General features: G+C 42.6%; 1 protein-coding gene across 13 annotated transcripts in view; it reads left to right on the forward strand.

Annotated features, from left to right (window-relative positions):
- The window catches only part of WNK2 (WNK lysine deficient protein kinase 2), a 192673-nt gene that overhangs the window by 49285 nt on the left and 123642 nt on the right, over positions 1-19746 (forward strand). For all 13 annotated transcript variants that reach the window (XM_050959165.1, XM_050959166.1, XM_050959170.1 and 10 more), the window contains 2 exons: positions 13972-14144; positions 15183-15403. In XM_050959165.1, the coding sequence (XP_050815122.1) occupies positions 13972-14144; positions 15183-15403 (394 nt within the window). The remainder of the gene's footprint in view (positions 1-13971; positions 14145-15182; positions 15404-19746) is intronic.

Genomic DNA, 19746 nt, shown 5'->3' on the forward strand with positions numbered 1-19746 from the left:
GTACTATGAAGCAGCACTTCTCAATCTGTGGTCCTTGGGCTGCAATGAGATAGTAGTGCATGATTTTATTCTCCATAACTTGTTCAGTAAATAAAACCATACACATTCAAACAGAAGGGGGACAGACACGCGAGGGCTCTGCAACTTTAAAATAAGCCAGTTTAGAGATGCATTGGTGTGAGGACGGAAACTCTCGGACAGGAAGAACAGATTAATCCTCCATGATCATAACTGGCTGTGTTGGAGTTGTGTATTGGTACATACAATGCTGATGTGTGGGTGAAAGCAGAGACCACCCCTCCTCCTCTATTACTCTGCCCCACAAGAAACCTTTCAGCCTAGTTGGGGACCACAGTCTCTTACTCCAAGCCCAAATCTGCTTTGGATAGTAGTAGTGTTCAAAACTCTCCTCTTTCCTCCTTCCTGATGTGGCTGGTGGAGGAGGAGCCGGCTGCAGCGCAACATCCTGCCTCTAGGGGCACTCTGTCCCCCTCCCACAGTTTCTAATCTGTCCCAGTGATTGTTTCATGGTGAGTGTGACATGTAATTTAGCATAGCATCCAATTAAGAATCCATTCTAGCTGCACTGGTAAGAATTAGCTTACCTGCTGAGTGCTTTGAAGAGTTAAGGTGTGACACACTAGGTCTTAAAATCTGCATCTGTTGCTTTACAGAGTTTTGAAGCTGGAAATAGAACTAGAATTGGCCATTACTCTGGTCTGGGATTCCTTATTGCCTCTAGGAATCATGGGAGTTTGTTATGGAGATGTTATGGCTTGCGCCCAGATAAAGATGCCTTTTGTAATACATGCAAAGTGTTCTTAATATTTTATCAAACTGATAAGTGCTCTCTAACCTGAAAAAGTGGTACAAACGGTTCTGTAAACTTTAACAGACACTGCATTTCACAGGTAAATGGCAGAAAATACCATGTGCATTTCAACCCCCAAAACATTTCTAATTTACGCATTTTAATTTTTTACCTTCATTGAGATGCAAATGCTTGAGACTGGCGATATATTGTGTCAGGGAGTATTAGCTATTGCAGACTGAAAATGGTGTTTTTCTTTGAAAAATGTGTGTGGGGTGGGGAGGGGGTCTAAAGGTAACTATTTCTGGTATTCCGTTTACATGTAGTAATTTGTGTGGAATTTGCTGTGCTAGGAATTTCAGCAAGTAATCTAGATGCTACTTGCAACTTGTTTAAAGATGATTGCGTTAAACAACACACAGTTTTACATAGGAATACTGTATGGTTTTACTTAGATTAATATTCACATCCTGAAAACATCTCTATATACAATATGTCTCTGTCACTTCAGTCCTAGTTGCCATAATACTGGGTCTGCTCTTTCTCCTTCTCTTGCCGACAGTGATATTGTTGGGGAAAAAAAATCTTATGGATTCCAGTTGGAGAAGGATGGGGACTCGTAGTGAACAAAATATGTTTTCAAGTCGGTATGAAATGTGAGAAACTGATAGTGGATTATTGGTGTTTCTCTTTTCACAGTGGTGTCTGTTGACTTTGAAGTCTTAAGGATGTGCCATTTTTTTTCCTGTAAAATTTCCTGATATTTATGAACTTTGAGTGATAAGAAAAGTGATCGTACAATAACAAAGAAAAAGTAAATAAAGAGGTTGGTAGTAAGTAATTCCAATTTTTGGACTTTTAAGTTGACAGTTACTGTCTTTAGTTGCTAACTAGAGAAGAACCACCACAATGATAAATGGGTTGGAGGAACTGACTCAAAAAAGATTCACGTAACAATGTGTGCACTATATCTGGGGAGAATTAGTTGTAAATTTGTATCCTCTCTCCTAAGCATGGCTTACTGAGGAATAGGATGCAAGTTTACAAATACTTCTCCCTCATTGTTTACAAACTAAAATCAACTTTGAAAAGGAAGTTAGGTTTAACTTTTTTAACTTTTTCCTATTTGATGGAAGATTGTGAAGCTGTTATTGCTTGGAGAAAATGGGAGGATTTATTCCTAGAAACATTTTAAAGCTAGACAGAAAAGAGCACTAGAGAACACAGGGAATGGTTCTAACTGGCAGGGTAGGTATAGTGGTCATCTCCATCCTAACACAAAGGGAGCTTCTGTTAAACAAGTTCCTTTATTTGTAACTTTACATCCACCTAAGAGCACACAACCCAAAGCCTGCTCCTAGCTGCAGCTGGCAGCTGTCCCTTCTGATTAGCATTCAGAGCCCAGAATTGCTATGTCAAGGGTGATCATCTTCCACACTGTTACATAACCATCACAGCTGCTTCATACAAGTGTGCACTAGATTACTAATAGATCTTTCCAATTTGTTAGTTATTTTGAAAGCCTTTCTGAAACTGGTAACGCATTTATTGGGGAGGAGAAAGTGAATCATCAGTGTAACAGTAAAGTATTTCATCACATAGCAGTTAGCTTTTACTTTGGTTCACCTGACAGTCTTGGTGAATGAAGCCTCTGTTCTGCAGAGGAGCAGCAAAGCAAACTTCCCATGTACATGGGGCCATGAGCATGGGCGTGTATTTGGTGCGGTTTACCCCTGTCCCAGACACCTGTCCCTTCTGCAGCATGAGGGAGACCCTGGCACACGTTTACTTAGAGTGTGCCAGGTTGCAGCCCCTATACCGGCTCCTCACCAATATACTGTTGCATTTCTGGCTGCACTTCTCCCCTCACCTTCTTCTCTATGCTCCCTATCCGTGGCCCCACAAAGTCGCGGGACCTCCTGGTCAACCTCCTCCTCGCCCTGGCTAGAATGGCTATCTACGCAACCAGGGAGAGGAAGTTGGCCAATGGAGACTCCTGTGACTGTGGGGCTTGTTTCCGGTCCTTAGTCTGTTCACGTATCCAAGCAGAGTTCATCTAGGCGGCATCCACTGGCTCCCTTGATGCCTTCGAGGAGCAGTGGGCGCTGTCTGGGGTTCTCTGCTCAGTGTTCCCGTCAGGCTTCCTTCTTATGACCCTTTGACCGCACTCCTGTCCCCGTTCTTTTGTTAGTTGTCTCCCGAAATCAGTTGGGTTCTGAGGTCCTGTAGATCCTCCCCTTAGGCTTGGGGGGGGATCCTTTAGCATTGGGCGGTCTTCCGCCTGCCCACTTCCTGGAAACCCAATAGGTACATTGCCTTACTAATATGCTTCTACTGTGACCAGTTGACAGTGGGAGGCTTCCTCTAGGACAGAGATCGGCAACCTTTCAGAAGTGCTGTGCCGAATCTTCATTTATTCACTCTACTTTAAGGTTTTGCGTGCCAGTAATACATTTTAACCTTATTAGAAGATCTCTTTCTACCAGTCTCTAATATATAACTGAACTATTGTTGTATATAAAGTAAATAAGGTTTTTAAAATGTTTAAGAAGCTTCTTTTAAAATTAAATTAAAATGCAGAGCCCCCCAGACCAGTGGTCAGGACCTGGGCAGTGTGATTGCCACTGAAAATCAGCTTGCATGCCACCTTTGGCATCTGTGCCATAGGTTGCCTACCCCTGCTCTAGGAGCTGAAGAAATGGTTCAGCCACTGATGCTCGTTCAATTTCTGGCCTTTGCTGACACTGTCAGTTACTTCAAAGTATGGTGGTGAGTTCGTAATGTGGCACTGTGCAGAGGCCTACCAAACATCCATTAAAAGGGAACAACTTTTAATACCTACTGAACTAAACTGGATTAAAACTTATTCCAGATGGAAAGGTCCATAGTTCATTAGCAATACCCTGAAGCTTCCAGTCTCCCCGAATGGTAATGTTTCCTCCTTCAAGAAGGAGGACACTTGTCTGACATTCTTAAAATGTACACAGTCAGGGTTTTCCTCTCTCTGGACAAACAGGTAAAATCTCTTTACACGTTTTGTAATAAAGTGCTTTGCCTTGTTAAATGAAAAGCTCCCATTAACTAAGGCTGTGTCTACAGTGCCACTTTCAGCACTAAAACTTCAGTCGTTCAGGGGTGTGAGAAAACACACCCCTGAGTGACAAAAGCTTTAGCACTGAAAAGCACCAGTATAGACAGTGCTTTATCTCCGGCAATAAAGCTACCATCGCTCATTTGGGGTGTTTTGGTTTTTTTTTAATCGTCAGGAGAGCTCTCCCTGGCGATAACATGTGTCTACATCACAGCGCTGCAGCGGCCATGCTGTAACATGGGCAGTATAGACATACCCTTAAATACAAACAAGAATAAAATTTAATTACATCCAAATTCACTTTTAAATGTTTTTCAATATTAAATCATGTAAGGAATTATAATTTCTGGGTCCCCCCACTAAAGAGGGGGAATCTTATAAAATTACAGAAGTCAAGTCAAGTACTTTACATTTCCATGTGTAAATATATGGGGTAAAAAATTTTTAAAAATACCTAAGTCACTTGTCAGAGGGGTAGCCATGTTAGTCTGGATCTGTAAAAAGCGACAGAGTCCTGTGGCACCTTATAGACTAACCGACTTATTGGAGCATAAGCTTTTGTGGGTGAATACCCACTTTGTCAGATGCATGTCACTTAGGAACTTTTGAGAACTTTACTCAGCCTTTAATTGGGGTTGGGGGAAGGGGTTCCACCCTGTAGATAGTTAGCAGGGTCGGAACCCAAGCCCTGCAGTTCCAGAGCACAGATCTCTACCATTTCAGATATAGCGGCAATGGAACTAGTTTGGAATTTTTAGATGGGAATTCCACAAAATTTAAATTTTTTTGATTTTTCTAATTTTTTATTTTTTTACTTTGTCAGGAAAATCAAAACAAAATATTTAGTTTCAGGTTGATTCAACCCTCACTGAAATACTTTGACTTGTTGAACTGAACTGAAACATTTTGTTTTGAGATAGTTCAACATTAAATTGTATCTAGCTAGGATGCAGCAGTAGCTCATGGGAGTTGTAGTTTGGGTGCTTTATGCTCCAGATCTTTCCTGTGGGCTGGGCTCCTTGGCTGGTTTATATCTCGCTTGATGTACCGCAGTCTCCCTTCTGACCAAGCTGCATGGGGTATTGTAGAAATCACATGACTGCCGTTCATCACATCAGTCTGGCCAAAGAATGAGAACATGAGGCAGGCACCTGAACTACATTTCCCTTAAGCCACTGCCGTATCTGAGGCAGATAAAGTTGAATGTTTTGAAACAAAATGTTCAACATCTCCAAACTGATATTTTTTGGAACTTTGTTCCATAAAAAAAATTAGGTATTTTGCACAAAAAAAAGTCAAAATATCAGAATTTCTGTGGGATGGAAATTCCAGTTTTCACCTAGCTCTAAGAATCAACCAGTAGCAGAAGTGGATTGTTGTTCTGTAGCTGAACTAGCGCTTAAAGGATGTGACAGACATTTGGCCAGTGCGTGCTGCAACTGGTTGAGAGACAATGGTGGGAATTGGGTTTCCTGGGTTCTCTTCGTGGCTCTGGGAGCAGCATGTGGTCTACAGGTTAGAGCAGTGGTTACAGAAGGCATATGGATTTGGCACATTCATTCTAAAAGGCACTGTGACTGAAACTTGCATCTGTCATATTAGATACCTGACTTCTCATCCCTGCCCTGCCTGATGTGACCTTGTGCAACCTCTGTTACCTTATTTGGAAAATGGGTGAAGGTTACTTGCCTATCTCTTAAGGTAGGGGTATGAGGCCTTGGTTATTAAGGATTGTGAATTATATAGAAATATTAACACTCAGTTTCTGAGGAGACCAGAACTTGTGGCTTCCAGGTCAGTGAATATCCGTTTGGTCTAAGGGTAGCTAACAAGGAGTCTTTCCTACTGTGCGGGCAGGCATGACACGACTGCCAAATGCTTAGATGTCATACAAATTGGTGGTACTTAACAGGTGATTAAATGCTGCTTGAGCCATCGTTCCATCTTAAGACTGAGAAGAATATTTTGAACGTTCTGTTTTAGTTTCTTAGGAGAACTTTAATTGTTTAAATAACAGCATGTGCATCACAGCCTGAGTTCAGTCACTAGCGAGGTTGTCTTTAGTTTGTCCTAAGTTAGCACAACTCTTCAAGTTGTCATAGTAGCTGTTTTTAATTAAAATTTCACTCAAAATGCACTGAAATACTCCTGCACAATGTATCTCCAGATTCTTGTGCTGAAACACCACATCTTTCTACTTTGAAACACAACTATTATAATTACCGTATGTTTGATATGATGAGTGGTAGTTCTTAAATGGATACATAGCATTATTAAACTGGAACTGAGCTAAAGTAAATATTTTGGATAAGTTATTTAGATCTTTTGTTTACCTTCAGTCCACTCCACTGGATAAGAGTTACAGTGAGTATAAATTGGAGACCTGTAGTTTATTTCCAAATCTGTCAATGACTCACAGTGATCTTGGGCAAGTCACTTAAACTTTCTGTGGCACAGTTTTCCCACCTGTAAAAAGTGGATAATATGCCCTCTTGTTTATAAAGTGCTTTAATATATACAGAATTCTTATGATCGTATTCATGTTCTAGGATAAGTATTAGGCAGATACAGATAGGAACTCAATTTCACTGTTGGATAATCTTTGGACAGTTTCCAAAGGCTCAGAATAAAGCGCTCTCCTGTTCCTGTATGACGTGTGAGGACTTTAGTCAGAGCTTGTGTGTTCCAGATGGAGGAGATGTTAGCAAAACAGGTTTCCTACTGTTAATTGAGGTGTCATTCTGAGAAATCTAATATATAAGGCTCAGCTTGTCCTTTAATTTTATTAATGGGGTTTTGGTACTAATTCCAACCATAGCCAGTGTTCAGCACTGGGAAATTTTAGTGACGGTGAATATTATGTTGGCAAACAGGAAGCCTGATTGTTGTGAAAGTTATTAGATTAGCCAGCATGATTGTCTGGGAGGAGCAGAGAGTAACTTGTGTGTTCCAGATGAGTGACTGACATTTACAAATCCAATTTACAAACAGGAAATGCAATTTAATTTTGCTTCCTACCTCAAACATCATTTTGTCTAACTCCCTAATAACCTTCTCTGAAATAGCGCATACTCTGGCAAGTGCAATATGAGAAATAAAATAATAATTTGGGTATTTTATCAGAAATGTAAATAACTATCACTTGTTGAGTTGTATACCTTGCCAATGTAAATGCATTTGGTATATTCAGAATTAAAGGGAAGAGAGGAAAAAAAAAGGAATGGGAAAATGAATAGGGACAAAGGTATTCATAACTTTTCCTTTCTAATTTTTATTTTCTGCCTGCTAGGAACTATCTTTCATAGCGGAAGGATACATTGCATAACTCCAAAACAGTTTGCTTAAAAGAAATGTAAAATTTATGAGCATACTCTACTAGCAGTAAACCACACTAGATTGTGTAGACTTCTGTATCATGGCTAAGAGATTGATTGTAGACACTGCACCTGAGATATTCTAATAGCCTACTATGCACACCATGTCATGGCTTACTGCTGTAGTGGCACTCCATAAATACTTAGCAGCAGCAAACTAGAGTAATAATAAAAACGTATAATTTAAAATTAATACAAATTGTGAACACAGGGTAGGGTAGATGGTTATGGATTATTGTGATGTCACTTGCAAAGATGTCTTAAATTATCCTGTACAATAGAATTTTGTATTTGTTTCCATCAACATGTCTGCTCAAAGTATAAATTTGCTTTTGCCTTGTGTTTTATAAGGCTGAGTATCTTCAGTGCAATTACCAGTTGTGATCTTGGAGTCATGGTGGATATATTAAAACACAGCAAACTTGTTTCAAGATGGTGCATTTAGGATTTGTTTTAAAACAGAAATGTCTTGTCTTATATGTGCAGGAAAACGTACTGTCCTTCAGAAAACAGATGATAATTTGTCTTATGTCTGCTCTTGCTGTGATACTGGAGCTCTGATCATGTAAACAAATTCTACTCTGAATCTAGGGCCGGTGCAAGGATGTTTCGCGCCCTAGGCGAAACTTCCACCTTGCGCCCTCCCTCCCCGCACCCACGCCCTGAGGCACCCTTCCGCGACAGCTCCCCACCCTCTGCCCTGAGCCACCCCGTCCCACCCCAGCTCACCCCTGCTCCACGCACGAGCGCCCTGAGCACGCCATCGCTGCTTCACTTCTCCCGCCTCCCAGGCTTGCGGCGCCTATGCTGATTGGCGCCGCAAGCCTGGGAGGCAGGAAAACTGAAGCAGCTCACCCCTGCCCTGCCTGGTCCCAGAGCACGCCGTGGCTGCAGGGCAGGGCTGAGCTGGAGTGGGGAGTTCCCCTGCATGGCCCCCCCCACTTACTTGCTGCAGGCAGCCCTCCCCGTGCTCCTCTGCCCCAGCTCCCTCTGTCTAAATGCCGGTGGTGACCGGGGCGGCCGAAGATCCGGCCGCTGTGGTCGCTGCCGAAGAAAATGGCGCCCCCCAAATCCTAGTGCGGTCGCCTAAATGGTTGCACCGGCCCTGTCTGAATCATTTTAAGTTTACATTTAAAATAATTTGCTGGTAAATATGGGCGAAATGCCTCTCTTTAAGGCATTTTTTATGGCCTATGAAAGAGAAGAAGCTAGCCAAGTCCTTTTTAAAACAAATCTAGAGTGAGCAGCTCTCTTACATCATTTTGCTTTATTGGTTCTGTTTAAATTTTGTCTAGAAATGTTGAACCAAGGTTTACGCTATGCAATAGCTTTGAACTTTTGATGGTTACAGTTACTTTAGAAACATTGGTGCTATGCAGGAGTGTTGAGAGGCTTTCAATTATTTTAAACATCTGTCCTGCAGAGCCAAGATTTTCTGTCCCAGTAAAGTGAGATTCAAAGGAGCCAAGAAGCTTGGGCACCTTATAAGGAGATGAAGTGTGTAGTCATCTGCAAAATCATATCAGTGTCTCCCAATTCACACCGTTAACACTTTTTCAAAGTATTTTTGAGTCTCACGATTTTGTGGAAACTCACAGTGCAAATCTATAGGATAAAACCAATAAAGTGAAAATAGACTAAGCAGTGAGCTTGTATGTTAACTCGGAATGACTCTTCTATTTTGTTTGGTAAGCGCGGACTGGCAGACAGCTGCTTGTCTCTCCACAGCACAGTCCCTTGTCAGTACAGTGATTGTGGCAGCTGATGCTAAAGGAATGAGGAGGAGGAGAAGGAATTTGAATAAAATGAAGCAAAGGGGAAATCGAGGGGCACATCCAGTTGTGGTCTGCAGCGGATCCCTTTGGAAGATGAACTGGGGTGCAATGAGAGACTGGTAGTATGGGATGATCATGCACCCCCTGTGCAATGGTGTCCAGGGGCAGAGGAAGGGTGAGACTGATCCTTACCTGGCGATTAAAGGGACACTTTGTAAGGGCCTGCTGAGGCCATTGCTGCTATTGAGCTGAAGTAGTGACTGCAGAGTGACTCTGAGGCTGATCCGTGATTTGGAGAGAAGGATTATGCCCTTGCCTATCTGCTCAGCATTCTGCCCACCAACTTGGGCAGTGCGCTGGGCAGAGGGTTCCCCTAAAGACAGGATTGCAGTCTGGGAGGAAGTGCTGCATAGTCATTAAATGTGAGGCTCTTTGGTAGGAATAGACTGTAACAAACTCATTGGCTAACCCTGGCTTCGTCACTTTACACCCAAATTGTCATAAATTCCCCCTGATTTTGAGCGACCAACTTGGGATACCTTAGGCATGATATTCCAGGGTTCCGTTAGCTTTTGTGATTTCCAAACACTTATTTTGTGGAATTGGTTTGCTCTGGTGTCACCTCAGCAAAGGCTCTCCTGGCATCCTAACATATGACTTTATCTTCATCTTAAACTTTTGCCTTGTGTGCATTATATAGTCTGAGAATATGTGCTCACAACCTTAGTAAAGATTTTTGGTTTCCAAATGAACATTGAGTGAGTTGTGTAATTAAAACAGCAACCAGGATAGGTTTTTTCCTGCCTCAAAGCAGAAAACAGATTAATTTTTAAGCCCTCCTAAAAAGAGCCTATGCTTTGGCCAACAATTTGTGGGTCAGGTTGAGCCTGATGGAATGTGTGCAGCTTGTTTATAAATTCTTACAAAGACTACACAATATCAGTTTGACTCTTTTGAAGTTTTCACAGTGGGACTGGTTGACCCAGACCTGGAACATACTTTACTTATCCCTACGCTCATCGTTCAAGTATTGGCAATTGGCACTGGCTCTCTTCTGAGGCTGATATTCATCCTGTAAGCAGCAGAAACTGTGTTGCTGCTCTTCAGAACTTATTTATAGGTATTCTTTTGATTTAAAAATATGTTCTTTAAAGAAGTGGGTATGAAATATGAAGATGGTTTGAAGGGGAGGAGGAGGCGTCAGGTTCTGTTGTCCGATCCAAAATGTGTGTGTGTTTTTGTCGTCATCCATTCCTGGATACTTTTGAGTCTTCAGTCGCAGTGCACTTGGGTACATAATCTGCAGCCAGGGATATAGAATATAATTTGCCTATTGTATGTTCGCTTAACACCTTTAAAGTTACTCATGAACTAGGGGTGGAAAATTCCCCAAGATGCTCAGACACCTAAAAGTTAGCATCAAAGAGCACTGTGACTTTTTTTTTTTAAATTTAGAACGTTTTGTAAAATTGCCCACTTTATTGTTGTCCTCTTTCCTGCTCCTGCCTTGACTCCCTCCCCTCCCCGCCCCCGGTATGCTTTTCCCGACTCTCACAGGAAATTTCGCCTTCTCCTCTTAAATTGGAGTGTGTCTGATTTATTCTACAGGGCTTAAATTAAAAGGAAACCATGGGTGGCAAGTTTGTAGAAATTTTGGTGGTGCCCAGAACCTGCCCCCACCTGCCTAAGGCTCTGGGCGGGGTTTCGGGGGGGAGGTCTGGAGTGCAGGTCCTGGACTGGGGATTAGGGTGCAGGAGAGGTGCAGGCTTTGGGATGGAGTTTGGGTGCAGGCTCTGGACTGGGGGTGGGGGTGTAGGAAGGGGTGAGGGATGCAGGATCTGAGAGGGAGTTTGGGTGCTGGGTGCAGGCTCCAGGCTGAGGTAGGGGGTGGGTGTGCAGGAGGAGGTGAGGGGTGCAGGCTTTGGGACGGAGTTTGGGTGCAGGCTCTAGGCTGAGGGTGAGGGTGTAGGAAGGGGGAGGTGGTGCACACTCTGGGAGGGAGTTTGGGGATAGGAGGGAGTGCAGAGGTGAAGGTTGTGGGGCTGAGGATGAGGGTTTCATGATGTGGGGGGGCTCAGGGCTAGGGAAGAGGGTTGGGCTGTGGGGTGAGGGCTGTGGGACTGAGGATGAGGGGTTCATACTGCGGGGAGTGCTCAGGGCTGGGGCAGAGGATTAGGGTGCAGGGGGATGAGGGCTATGGCTGGGGATGAGGGGTTTGGAGCATTGGAAGGGCTCAGGGCTATGGCAGGGTAAGGGCAGCCTGCCCTGCCATTAGTAGCTGGCAGGCACTAGGACCCTGGGGCAACAGACAGCAGTTCTGCCGGGAGTCACTCCGCAGGGGGAGCAGGCAGGGACACGCAGGGGAGGGGTGGCAGGCGGAGGCCAGGACCCACTCCAGGCAGAGACGCAGCAGCGCGGGGGGGTGACCCGCAGGGGCCGGGCCCGATCCAGGCAGGGCTGGGGGAGAGACCCAGCTCCAAATATTCCTGGAGCAGGGCCCCCAGTCCTGAATATTCCTGCTGCTTGGGCACCGCAAATGTATATAACCTGCCGCCTATGAAGGAAACTCAGCAGCAGGGAAGGACCGATGGGGTTGAAAGCAGTTGTCAGACTCCTCAGTGCAGGCTCATTGGGCACCATTTTTTAGCTTTCTTGAAAGCTAGAGAACAGCAGCAGTGGTGACTCGTTCCTGCCAATTGTAGTTTCTGCGGTAGATGTCCACCTGTGACTGGTAGAACGGCTGCCAGTGAATTGCTGCAAGCTTTGCCTCGTAATAAGGGATCTGCCCCCAGTGAGGCAAGCAGCTGCTTAAATGGAGAAGATTGTTACTGTTGCCCCGGGCAACCTTAGTATGAGTAGTAACATTGATGCTGCTCAGTAAAATGTAGAAAGAACTGAAGCTGCTGCTTAGCAGCAAAGCTGGCACATCTAGCAATCCTTGGAAAACTTAAATGTCGCCTCCTTCCCCCCCCTACACTCCTCAAGGGTAGACTTTCTTCCCTCTAAGGTGATAAATATGAGTTAAAACATGTATCAAGTTTCGGCCTGGATTTTCTGAAAAATCTCTACCAACATAAGCCAGTTTGTCTCCAGCCATGAGAATTCTTATTACCATGTGGAATTCTTTTCACTGCAGATGCAGGGAGACTGTATCAATATGGCGATAGCATTATTTCCTTCAGAGTCTCAGTTAAAAATAAGCCAAGTGACCATTTAATTTGCTAAGTGGTTATTATTATCTACATCCCTCTAAGGCAGCTGAGAAAAGTTAAATGTCTGAGTTTGAAAAACAAACTAATTTTGGACCTGATAAATGCATGTGTTCCAAGTGATTTGTTAGCTCTGAGTTTGGTCAGTAAGACACAGCTCTGCCTTTTAAAGTGCTAAGGAGCTTTTATTTCTAGGGCAGTGGACTGGAGTGATCTTAATCTGCTTTACTGTCCTTGGGGGAGAGATTGACCACAGGTTATCATATGGTATTAAGTGGATGCTCTTAATGAGAGTAGATATTTACGCTTGTGGCTTTTCTATGATTTATGAAGAAGGCTTGAGGGATTTTTAAGGGCTTCTGTGACTGACCCTTGGGTGCATGTGTGCGGATGGGTTCCCTCCACCAACTGGCCAATCAGGTAGGATGATGCTTCTCCTCTTCCCCTCCCCCCCACCAGCTATCCATATCCCAAGACTCATGAGGGAGCTGGACTCCTGCAATGGGAGGTGGGGGGGGGATTGGTATCCCTAAAGGAGCCACAGCCATCTTCCCCTGCCAATCCAGCCAAAGCCCATCTGCCTCTGAGGCTGCAGGAGTTCATTTTTCCCCAACAGATTTTTCTTTAAAACCTTTTTTCATTATACTTATACTCTGTGGAAGCTGGAAGGTTGAGTGAAGAACTAGTGGATTGACACCATTCCAAGAGGGGGACAGTTGAAAGGAAAAGATTTTAAGTCATTCCTTTAAACTCTTGCACCTGTCTATCTTCAGGGTCTACACATTTCCTAATGATTAAACAACCTTGCCTTTTCAATTAAGATGCAAGAGTTTAAATATCCCTGAGACCTTATAGAGATTCTCCAGGAAAACCAGGAAGATGGAATTTGTCATTCCCGATATTTCTGATCTTAAAAGCAGGCAAGAAACATTTTCAGGATTCCTTTTTACATCCTAGAGAAGACAAAGGCGCACAGTCAATTTTTAAATCTTTTGGGCGTCAAATTTAATGTAAAATAGCTTGGAAGAACAGGCAGAATTGTAAACGAGCAGAAAAATTGGCACATTCTTTTTTGAGGTGGCATTGTCTAGATTGTTTCCATAGCAATGTAAAAGGCCATCCACATAAGGAGGAGCTTACCCTTTATTCAGTAATGTGCAGCTTACAGGCCTGATCTGTTAAAGTGTTGAGCATCCTCAATTGTAAATGATGTCCACAGGCATTGTGGGGTACTCAGCACACCTGAAAATCAGGCCCTGTGTTTGTTTTTTCAGTCTTTCCAGTTAACTGCTTTCAAGACCAAACAAGGTTCAAAACTAAATCTAATGAAATTGTTTAGATATATGTGAATGCACCAAACCATTGACATGGTTCAGTTGTGGGATTTTATTGATGCCTCAGAAGGTGAAAATGGAAATCAAAGCCTCTTATGTTGCATAGTGCAGACACTTCTTGGATAGAGGGCTACTTGTCCTTCAGCTCAGCTCAGAGACACAACTTAATGATGGCAAGAACTAAATTTGAGGCTAGTGCCCCTGTGAAGTTCTTGTTCCTCCACATTACTCATTTTTTATATAAGTAGTTTTTATAATAATTATGCTTGACCCAATTGTAAAAGAAAACTAGACAGTCAAAACCATAGTAAATGACTTACAGACAGTTTTAAAAAAAAATTTTATTCAATACTAATAATGCTTATTTTGGATTACAGGACAGAAAATTGACAAAGGTAGAGAGACAGAGATTTAAGGAGGAAGCAGAAATGTTGAAAGGTCTTCAGCATCCAAACATTGTTAGATTTTACGACTTCTGGGAGTCCTGTGTAAAAGGAAAAAAATGTATAGTGCTGGTTACTGAATTGATGACCTCTGGAACGCTAAAAACGTAAGTACTGTGCTCCTGGTGACGCATCTCAGAATAGCTGCAGAAATTCTTAGAAAAATACTGGTTATAGACTCTGGGGAAAAAAGGCATCTCAGGACCAAAAAACTGATCTGTTCTCTCCCTTCAGTCATTTGTCCCCATGTTCGAACTCTGTTGATTTGAAAGCAGAATTTCAGCACCTTTTGCTTTTTCCCCTGAGCTACTGTTTCAGTTATGTAACGATCAGCAGTTCTCGCCTTTGTTTTCTATTCTGCACATGAAGCTCTGTCTGAATTTGTCAGGTTGTTTTTGGTAGTGGTTTTGTTTGCTCGTTTTGGTTTATTTTTGGAGGGTGGTGGTTGGTATTTGTGGTATGCATTACAAAACTGCAATAAAATAGTTCTTTGCTGGAGGAGTTCATTTTTTGATGCAAGAGCTGCTCCAGGTTATCTCCTAAACAGTACTAATTAATAACTTACGGTACTGACACTTGTTCAGTTGATTATAAAGCAGTTGGCACAAACTTCAGAACAGATTTTTGTCCCTGATGGGAGTAATACACATCACTGCACATCTCCAACATGCTACTCTGTAAGTGCAAGAAGCAGGTTTTGAGTTCCTCCAAAACATACCCTCCATATCTATAGTCAAGATGTGTGTGTTAGGCTAATGGTATAAATGCAGGTCTGCAGTACAGAGATCAAAAGACTTCCATATTGTGCTAATCTGAATACATAAAACGTTTATGTTCTAGCATAGGTCTCTGCATAAAATGAAATGTTTTACTATTAAACTTCCATACATCTGAATATTGGTGGTATTTGTACCAGGGAAGCATGATACAATACTTAACTTCCTCCCCCCAAAAGAAGAAATCTCAGTGCTTTCTTTAGAGAGCACAATTTACTTTCACCATGATGCTATCTCTGAGTTGCTTGTGGTGTGGGGGGAAGAGATATTCAAAACAAGGTCATAGTTTTGCCCATTAAAAAACCTTTAGAATTTTAAATAACGCCTTTTTTCTTTATGCTTATTGCTTTCTGTGTGTTTTTGCGGCAGGTATCTAAAAAGATTTAAAGTGATGAAACCAAAAGTTCTTCGTAGCTGGTGCCGACAAATCCTGAAAGGTCTACTGTTTTTGCACACGAGAACTCCACCAATCATTCACAGAGATCTAAAATGTGACAATATTTTTATTACGGGACCGACTGGATCTGTGAAAATAGGAGACTTAGGTCTGGCAACCCTCAAAAGAGCTTCGTTTGCCAAAAGTGTAATAGGTAATCATTCTGTTCTGCATTGTTGCCCTTCTTGTCCTGCTTTGGTGGTGAGCTGTTCTAAATTAGCATTGTTTGTTTCATTTTAGTGTTTATATCCTTGTAGTTTGGCTGCAGAAATGAAGGTGCCTGTGTGTGGCTAAATCCGCTATACTGCTTAGGAAAACCTCAGTCTGTGGTCCTATCTAGAAAATGTTACCATGGCATTGTAAATTCTCTTCTATATCAAAACAGCTGAGGGCCTACCTATTTCTTCTTAAATGATCTCACCATATCCTTAGTATAGATAATGATTGACTAAAGCTTAATTCCGTATGTCCTTTTCATTTCTTATCCTAAAAAAATGAGTCACTAGTTCAGCATTTATTTTTGCCTTCAGAGACATACTCATTTGCTGTGGGCTTACATTAGCAGCACCCTTGCATTGCAGCTGTCTTTCACTTTAGAGTGGGTACGTGTCTTAAAAATAAAACACCAAACCGCCCCCCCCCCCACATACTCCAAGTACTCCGTGTGTCCTGGGACTGCTATTTTACTGAAACCTAAGAACACTTTAAAATCAAACCAATTTTCACCAGAACGTTCAAAGGCCTTCTCCTCAGGAAAGCCCCAATTCAAGGAAGCACTCCTAGGCCAGATAGCAATTTTTATCTCCATTTTCAGTGGAATTTCAGCACATGCTTTAGTGCTTTCCTGAATAGTGGCCTAAGGGCAGTATTTCCCTTCCAAACGTTAACTTTTTAGCCCTAGCCACTTTGGCACAGATGAAGTTGTTGCAACACTTCTTTGAGTGGAGAAAGTGTGTGTGATGCCCCTTTTCCTCAATTCTAAATCAGCTCAACCCCTTTCACTCAAACTTCCCGAGCAAATTTACCCTTCAGAGACTTAAGACCATGAAAATTTCAGCTTTCTAGGTGAAAGTTTTAGAACACTGTGATTGAAAATGAAGTAGCAAAGATGAGCGAAGTTATCATGGCAATGCTCATGTTCCAGCTACAGTATTTAAATACTCTATAAAATTCAATTTCTATTCATAAAGAAGCTTTTAGGCTTCTGGAGGAGTGGATAATATCTTATCATAGCAAACTAATCCTGGTAACACCTATTCCCCAGTCAGTAAAACAGTATGCACTTTTGAAAAGTAATTGCTTAAGTAATTCTTTTGCATCCTAAAGCTTAATAAAAGAATACCTTTATTTATACTGGTATATTTTGGTAACACCAGCATATAGGTGTTAGACTGATATAATTGAGATTAAGGTGGCTGAAATTTTGTGGCCAGCTCCTCAGCTCATATAAATCTGTCTAGCTCCATTGATTTTAATTAATCCATGCTGATTTATACCAGCTGAGAATCTGGCCCTAGAATTTGATATATGAAGGTTCTGTCCACTCTAGGAGGCAAGTTTTCCATTCAAAACTTTTGCATCCTCACTATCACTACTAATACCAGTAGTGTAGTCTAGGCTTTTTTTTTTTTTTTTTTAATACCACTGAGCTATCAAACTTGCTCAGAGTGGATCTAGACAAGACATTAGCAAAAATACTGGAGTCTGTTGGCAACTTATCTGCTCCAGTGATGCTAGTATGGGGGGAAACTGTTGGGAAAAATCCTAGAGTAGGCAAGACTTAATGGAAGTTGATAAAACCCCTTTATAGACTTGGCTATCTTTTGTAATTCTCTTCAGAAAAGTGCTTACAAAAAAGAGCGATGGATTGAGTTGCATTGGGCAGATCAGTGGTTCTGTGAATGAATAGTGAGCCCATAGTTATTCCTGTTTTTAAGGACTATTAAGCATACAGAAAACCTTTTGAATCTAATTTTGTTAAAAATGAATTCATACACAGATCAAATGAGATTCTTACCCCTTGGACAATATGTTTGGGATGCTGCTATAGTATCTCCTGCTTTTTAGATTGCTCCCTCCTCAGGTTGGTGACCAAGTTATTTTAAATCCTGCATAATTCACCAGTTTCTCTTTGTTCTAGGCTGCCTAGGATTCAGTGGCAATGTAGCGGGTCTGTAGAGCATAGTCCACATCTGACACAGCCATGAACCATTTTGTAGTTGCAATGTAAAGTTCTGTCACAGGTGGCAGATAAAGGCCCAGTATCAGAATGCAGCACTCTTCTGTCAAGTCACCCTAAGCCCAGGTGTTAAAACTCTATATCAAGACTCAGGGTAATTACAGCTGAGTCTTGCTGACAGGTGGGTCCAACTAGGATATAAAGGGAGTGTCTTTGAGGCAGTAGCAACAAGAACAGAGGAGGGCCCAAGAGAGGCCCTAGGAGTATTAAACCTGAGAGAAGATTAGGCTGAGGCTTATTTTGTGTTTTAGGCCAGGTCTGTACCAGAAAAGGTTTGTGGGTATAGATATCCTGGTAAACCCCTCCTAGTGCAGAGGCACAAAAGTGCTTTTACTGATACAGTTGATACCTGTTCCCCAGCAAAAGCGCTTTTATAGTGGTATGACTGTGTCTACCTTAGGCTTTCTACCAGTATAGAAATGTTAAAAAAGAGAAAAAAAAATCATACTCCTAACCAACATTGCTATACAATAATTCCTCACTTAAAGTCATCCTGGTTTACATTGTTTTGTTGCTGATCAATTAGGGAATATGCTCATTTGAAGTTGTGCAGTGCTCCCTTATATTGTTGTTTGGCAGCTGCCTGCTTGCAGAAAGAGCAGCCCGTTGCAGCTAGCAGGTGGGGGCTTGGAACCAGAGTGGACCGGCAGCCCCCCCATCAGCTCCTCACTCCCCTAAGTTCCCTGTGTGGCAGACACCCAGCAGGCTACCAATTGCCGGCAGTTCAGCTGTCCCTCCCCCCACTGCCTTGTGCTGCTCCTGCCTTTGAGCTGCTCCCGGGATCCTCCTGCTTGCTGTGCAGGAGAGGGGGGAAGAGGTGGGCTAATGTCAGGGTGTCCCCCTCCCCCCTACTCCTGTCCTCCGCTTACCCTTCTCCATGTAGAGCAGGATGGGGACAGGACAGGGCGCAGGACGGAGAGAGCTTGCTGGCCGCAGCTGCTGTCTCAACTTCCTGATATTTTTAAAGGCAATGTACTTAGTGTGGGGTCAGCACACTTAAAGAGGCAGTGCACATCTCTCTCTCTCTCTCTCTCTCTCTCTCTCTCTCTCTCTCTCTCTCTCTCCCACACACAGGGTGTATGTCTCTGTCTGTGTCTGCCATGCTGTTTCTCCTTCCTCCATTCATAGACTCATAGACTTTAAGGTCAGAAGGGACCATTATGATCATCTAGTCTGACCTCCTGCACAATGCAGGCCACAGAATCTCACCCACCCACTCCTGTAACAAACCCCCAAGCAAGAAGGAGCCAACCCAAAGGAACCTAGCGGGACCCATGTGCATAACGAAGCCCTGCTGAGTGCAGACAAGTGGCACATGCCTACTTATGGTAAACATCTGCACAATCTCCTGTGGGCAGCATCTCACAGGGCTGGAGTTTATTTGTCAGTGTAGTCATGCTGCCTTGTAGAATGTGAGGCTACATTAACAATGTGTTAACCCTTGAGGGCTCCGCCAAGTGCTAGTTCATCATTTAACAGTAAGGCATTCCCTGGGAAATATCCCACCCTCTTCCATCCTCTAACTTCACCACCTCAACCAAGTTTCACAGTCATTGCTGTGTACAATATTAAATTGTTTGTTTAAAACTTATACTGTATGTGTATGTATGTATATAACTATAACTCTGTGTGTGTCTGTACACACACACACTATGTATATATGTAAACTATATATATAGTTTTTTGTCTGGTGAAAAACATTTCCATGGAACCTACCCCCCTACCCACAACCCACCCCCATTTACATTAATTCTTATGGGGAAAATTGGATTTGCTTAACATCGTTTCACTTAAAAGTCGCATTTTTTTTCAAGAACATAACTATAAGGTTAAGCGAGGAGTTACTGTACTGGCAAAAGTTTCTAGCGTAGACCTGGCCTGAAATACCAATTAAGCCAAATCCCAGGAAGGAAGTGAGTTTGGTTAGTAACCCATAGTCCATGCTTTGTTGAAGACTAGGGAATGACATGGGCCCCTAGGAGTCCTTCAGAAACCAAAATCATTACTTTTCTTATACTCTCAGGTTAATATAGCTAGAGAAAACAAATGTCCCTTTTTGCACCCTCTGATTGATATCCTAGCTGGTGGAAAATACTCTTTCTTCCTTTAAGATCTGTGATGAGATCTAGATAATTCATTTTCAGCTTAAGCACTGCCTTATTCACTCCTCTTGCATCTTTCCTGGCATTCATTTGATAAGAACATGATATTTTAGGTATAGACTCCCACCATCCAAGCATAAACCATTCCATGACTAG

The sequence above is a fragment of the Gopherus flavomarginatus genome, chromosome 6 (assembly GCF_025201925.1).
Source record: "Gopherus flavomarginatus isolate rGopFla2 chromosome 6, rGopFla2.mat.asm, whole genome shotgun sequence".
Lineage (NCBI taxonomy): Eukaryota > Metazoa > Chordata > Testudines > Testudinidae > Gopherus > Gopherus flavomarginatus.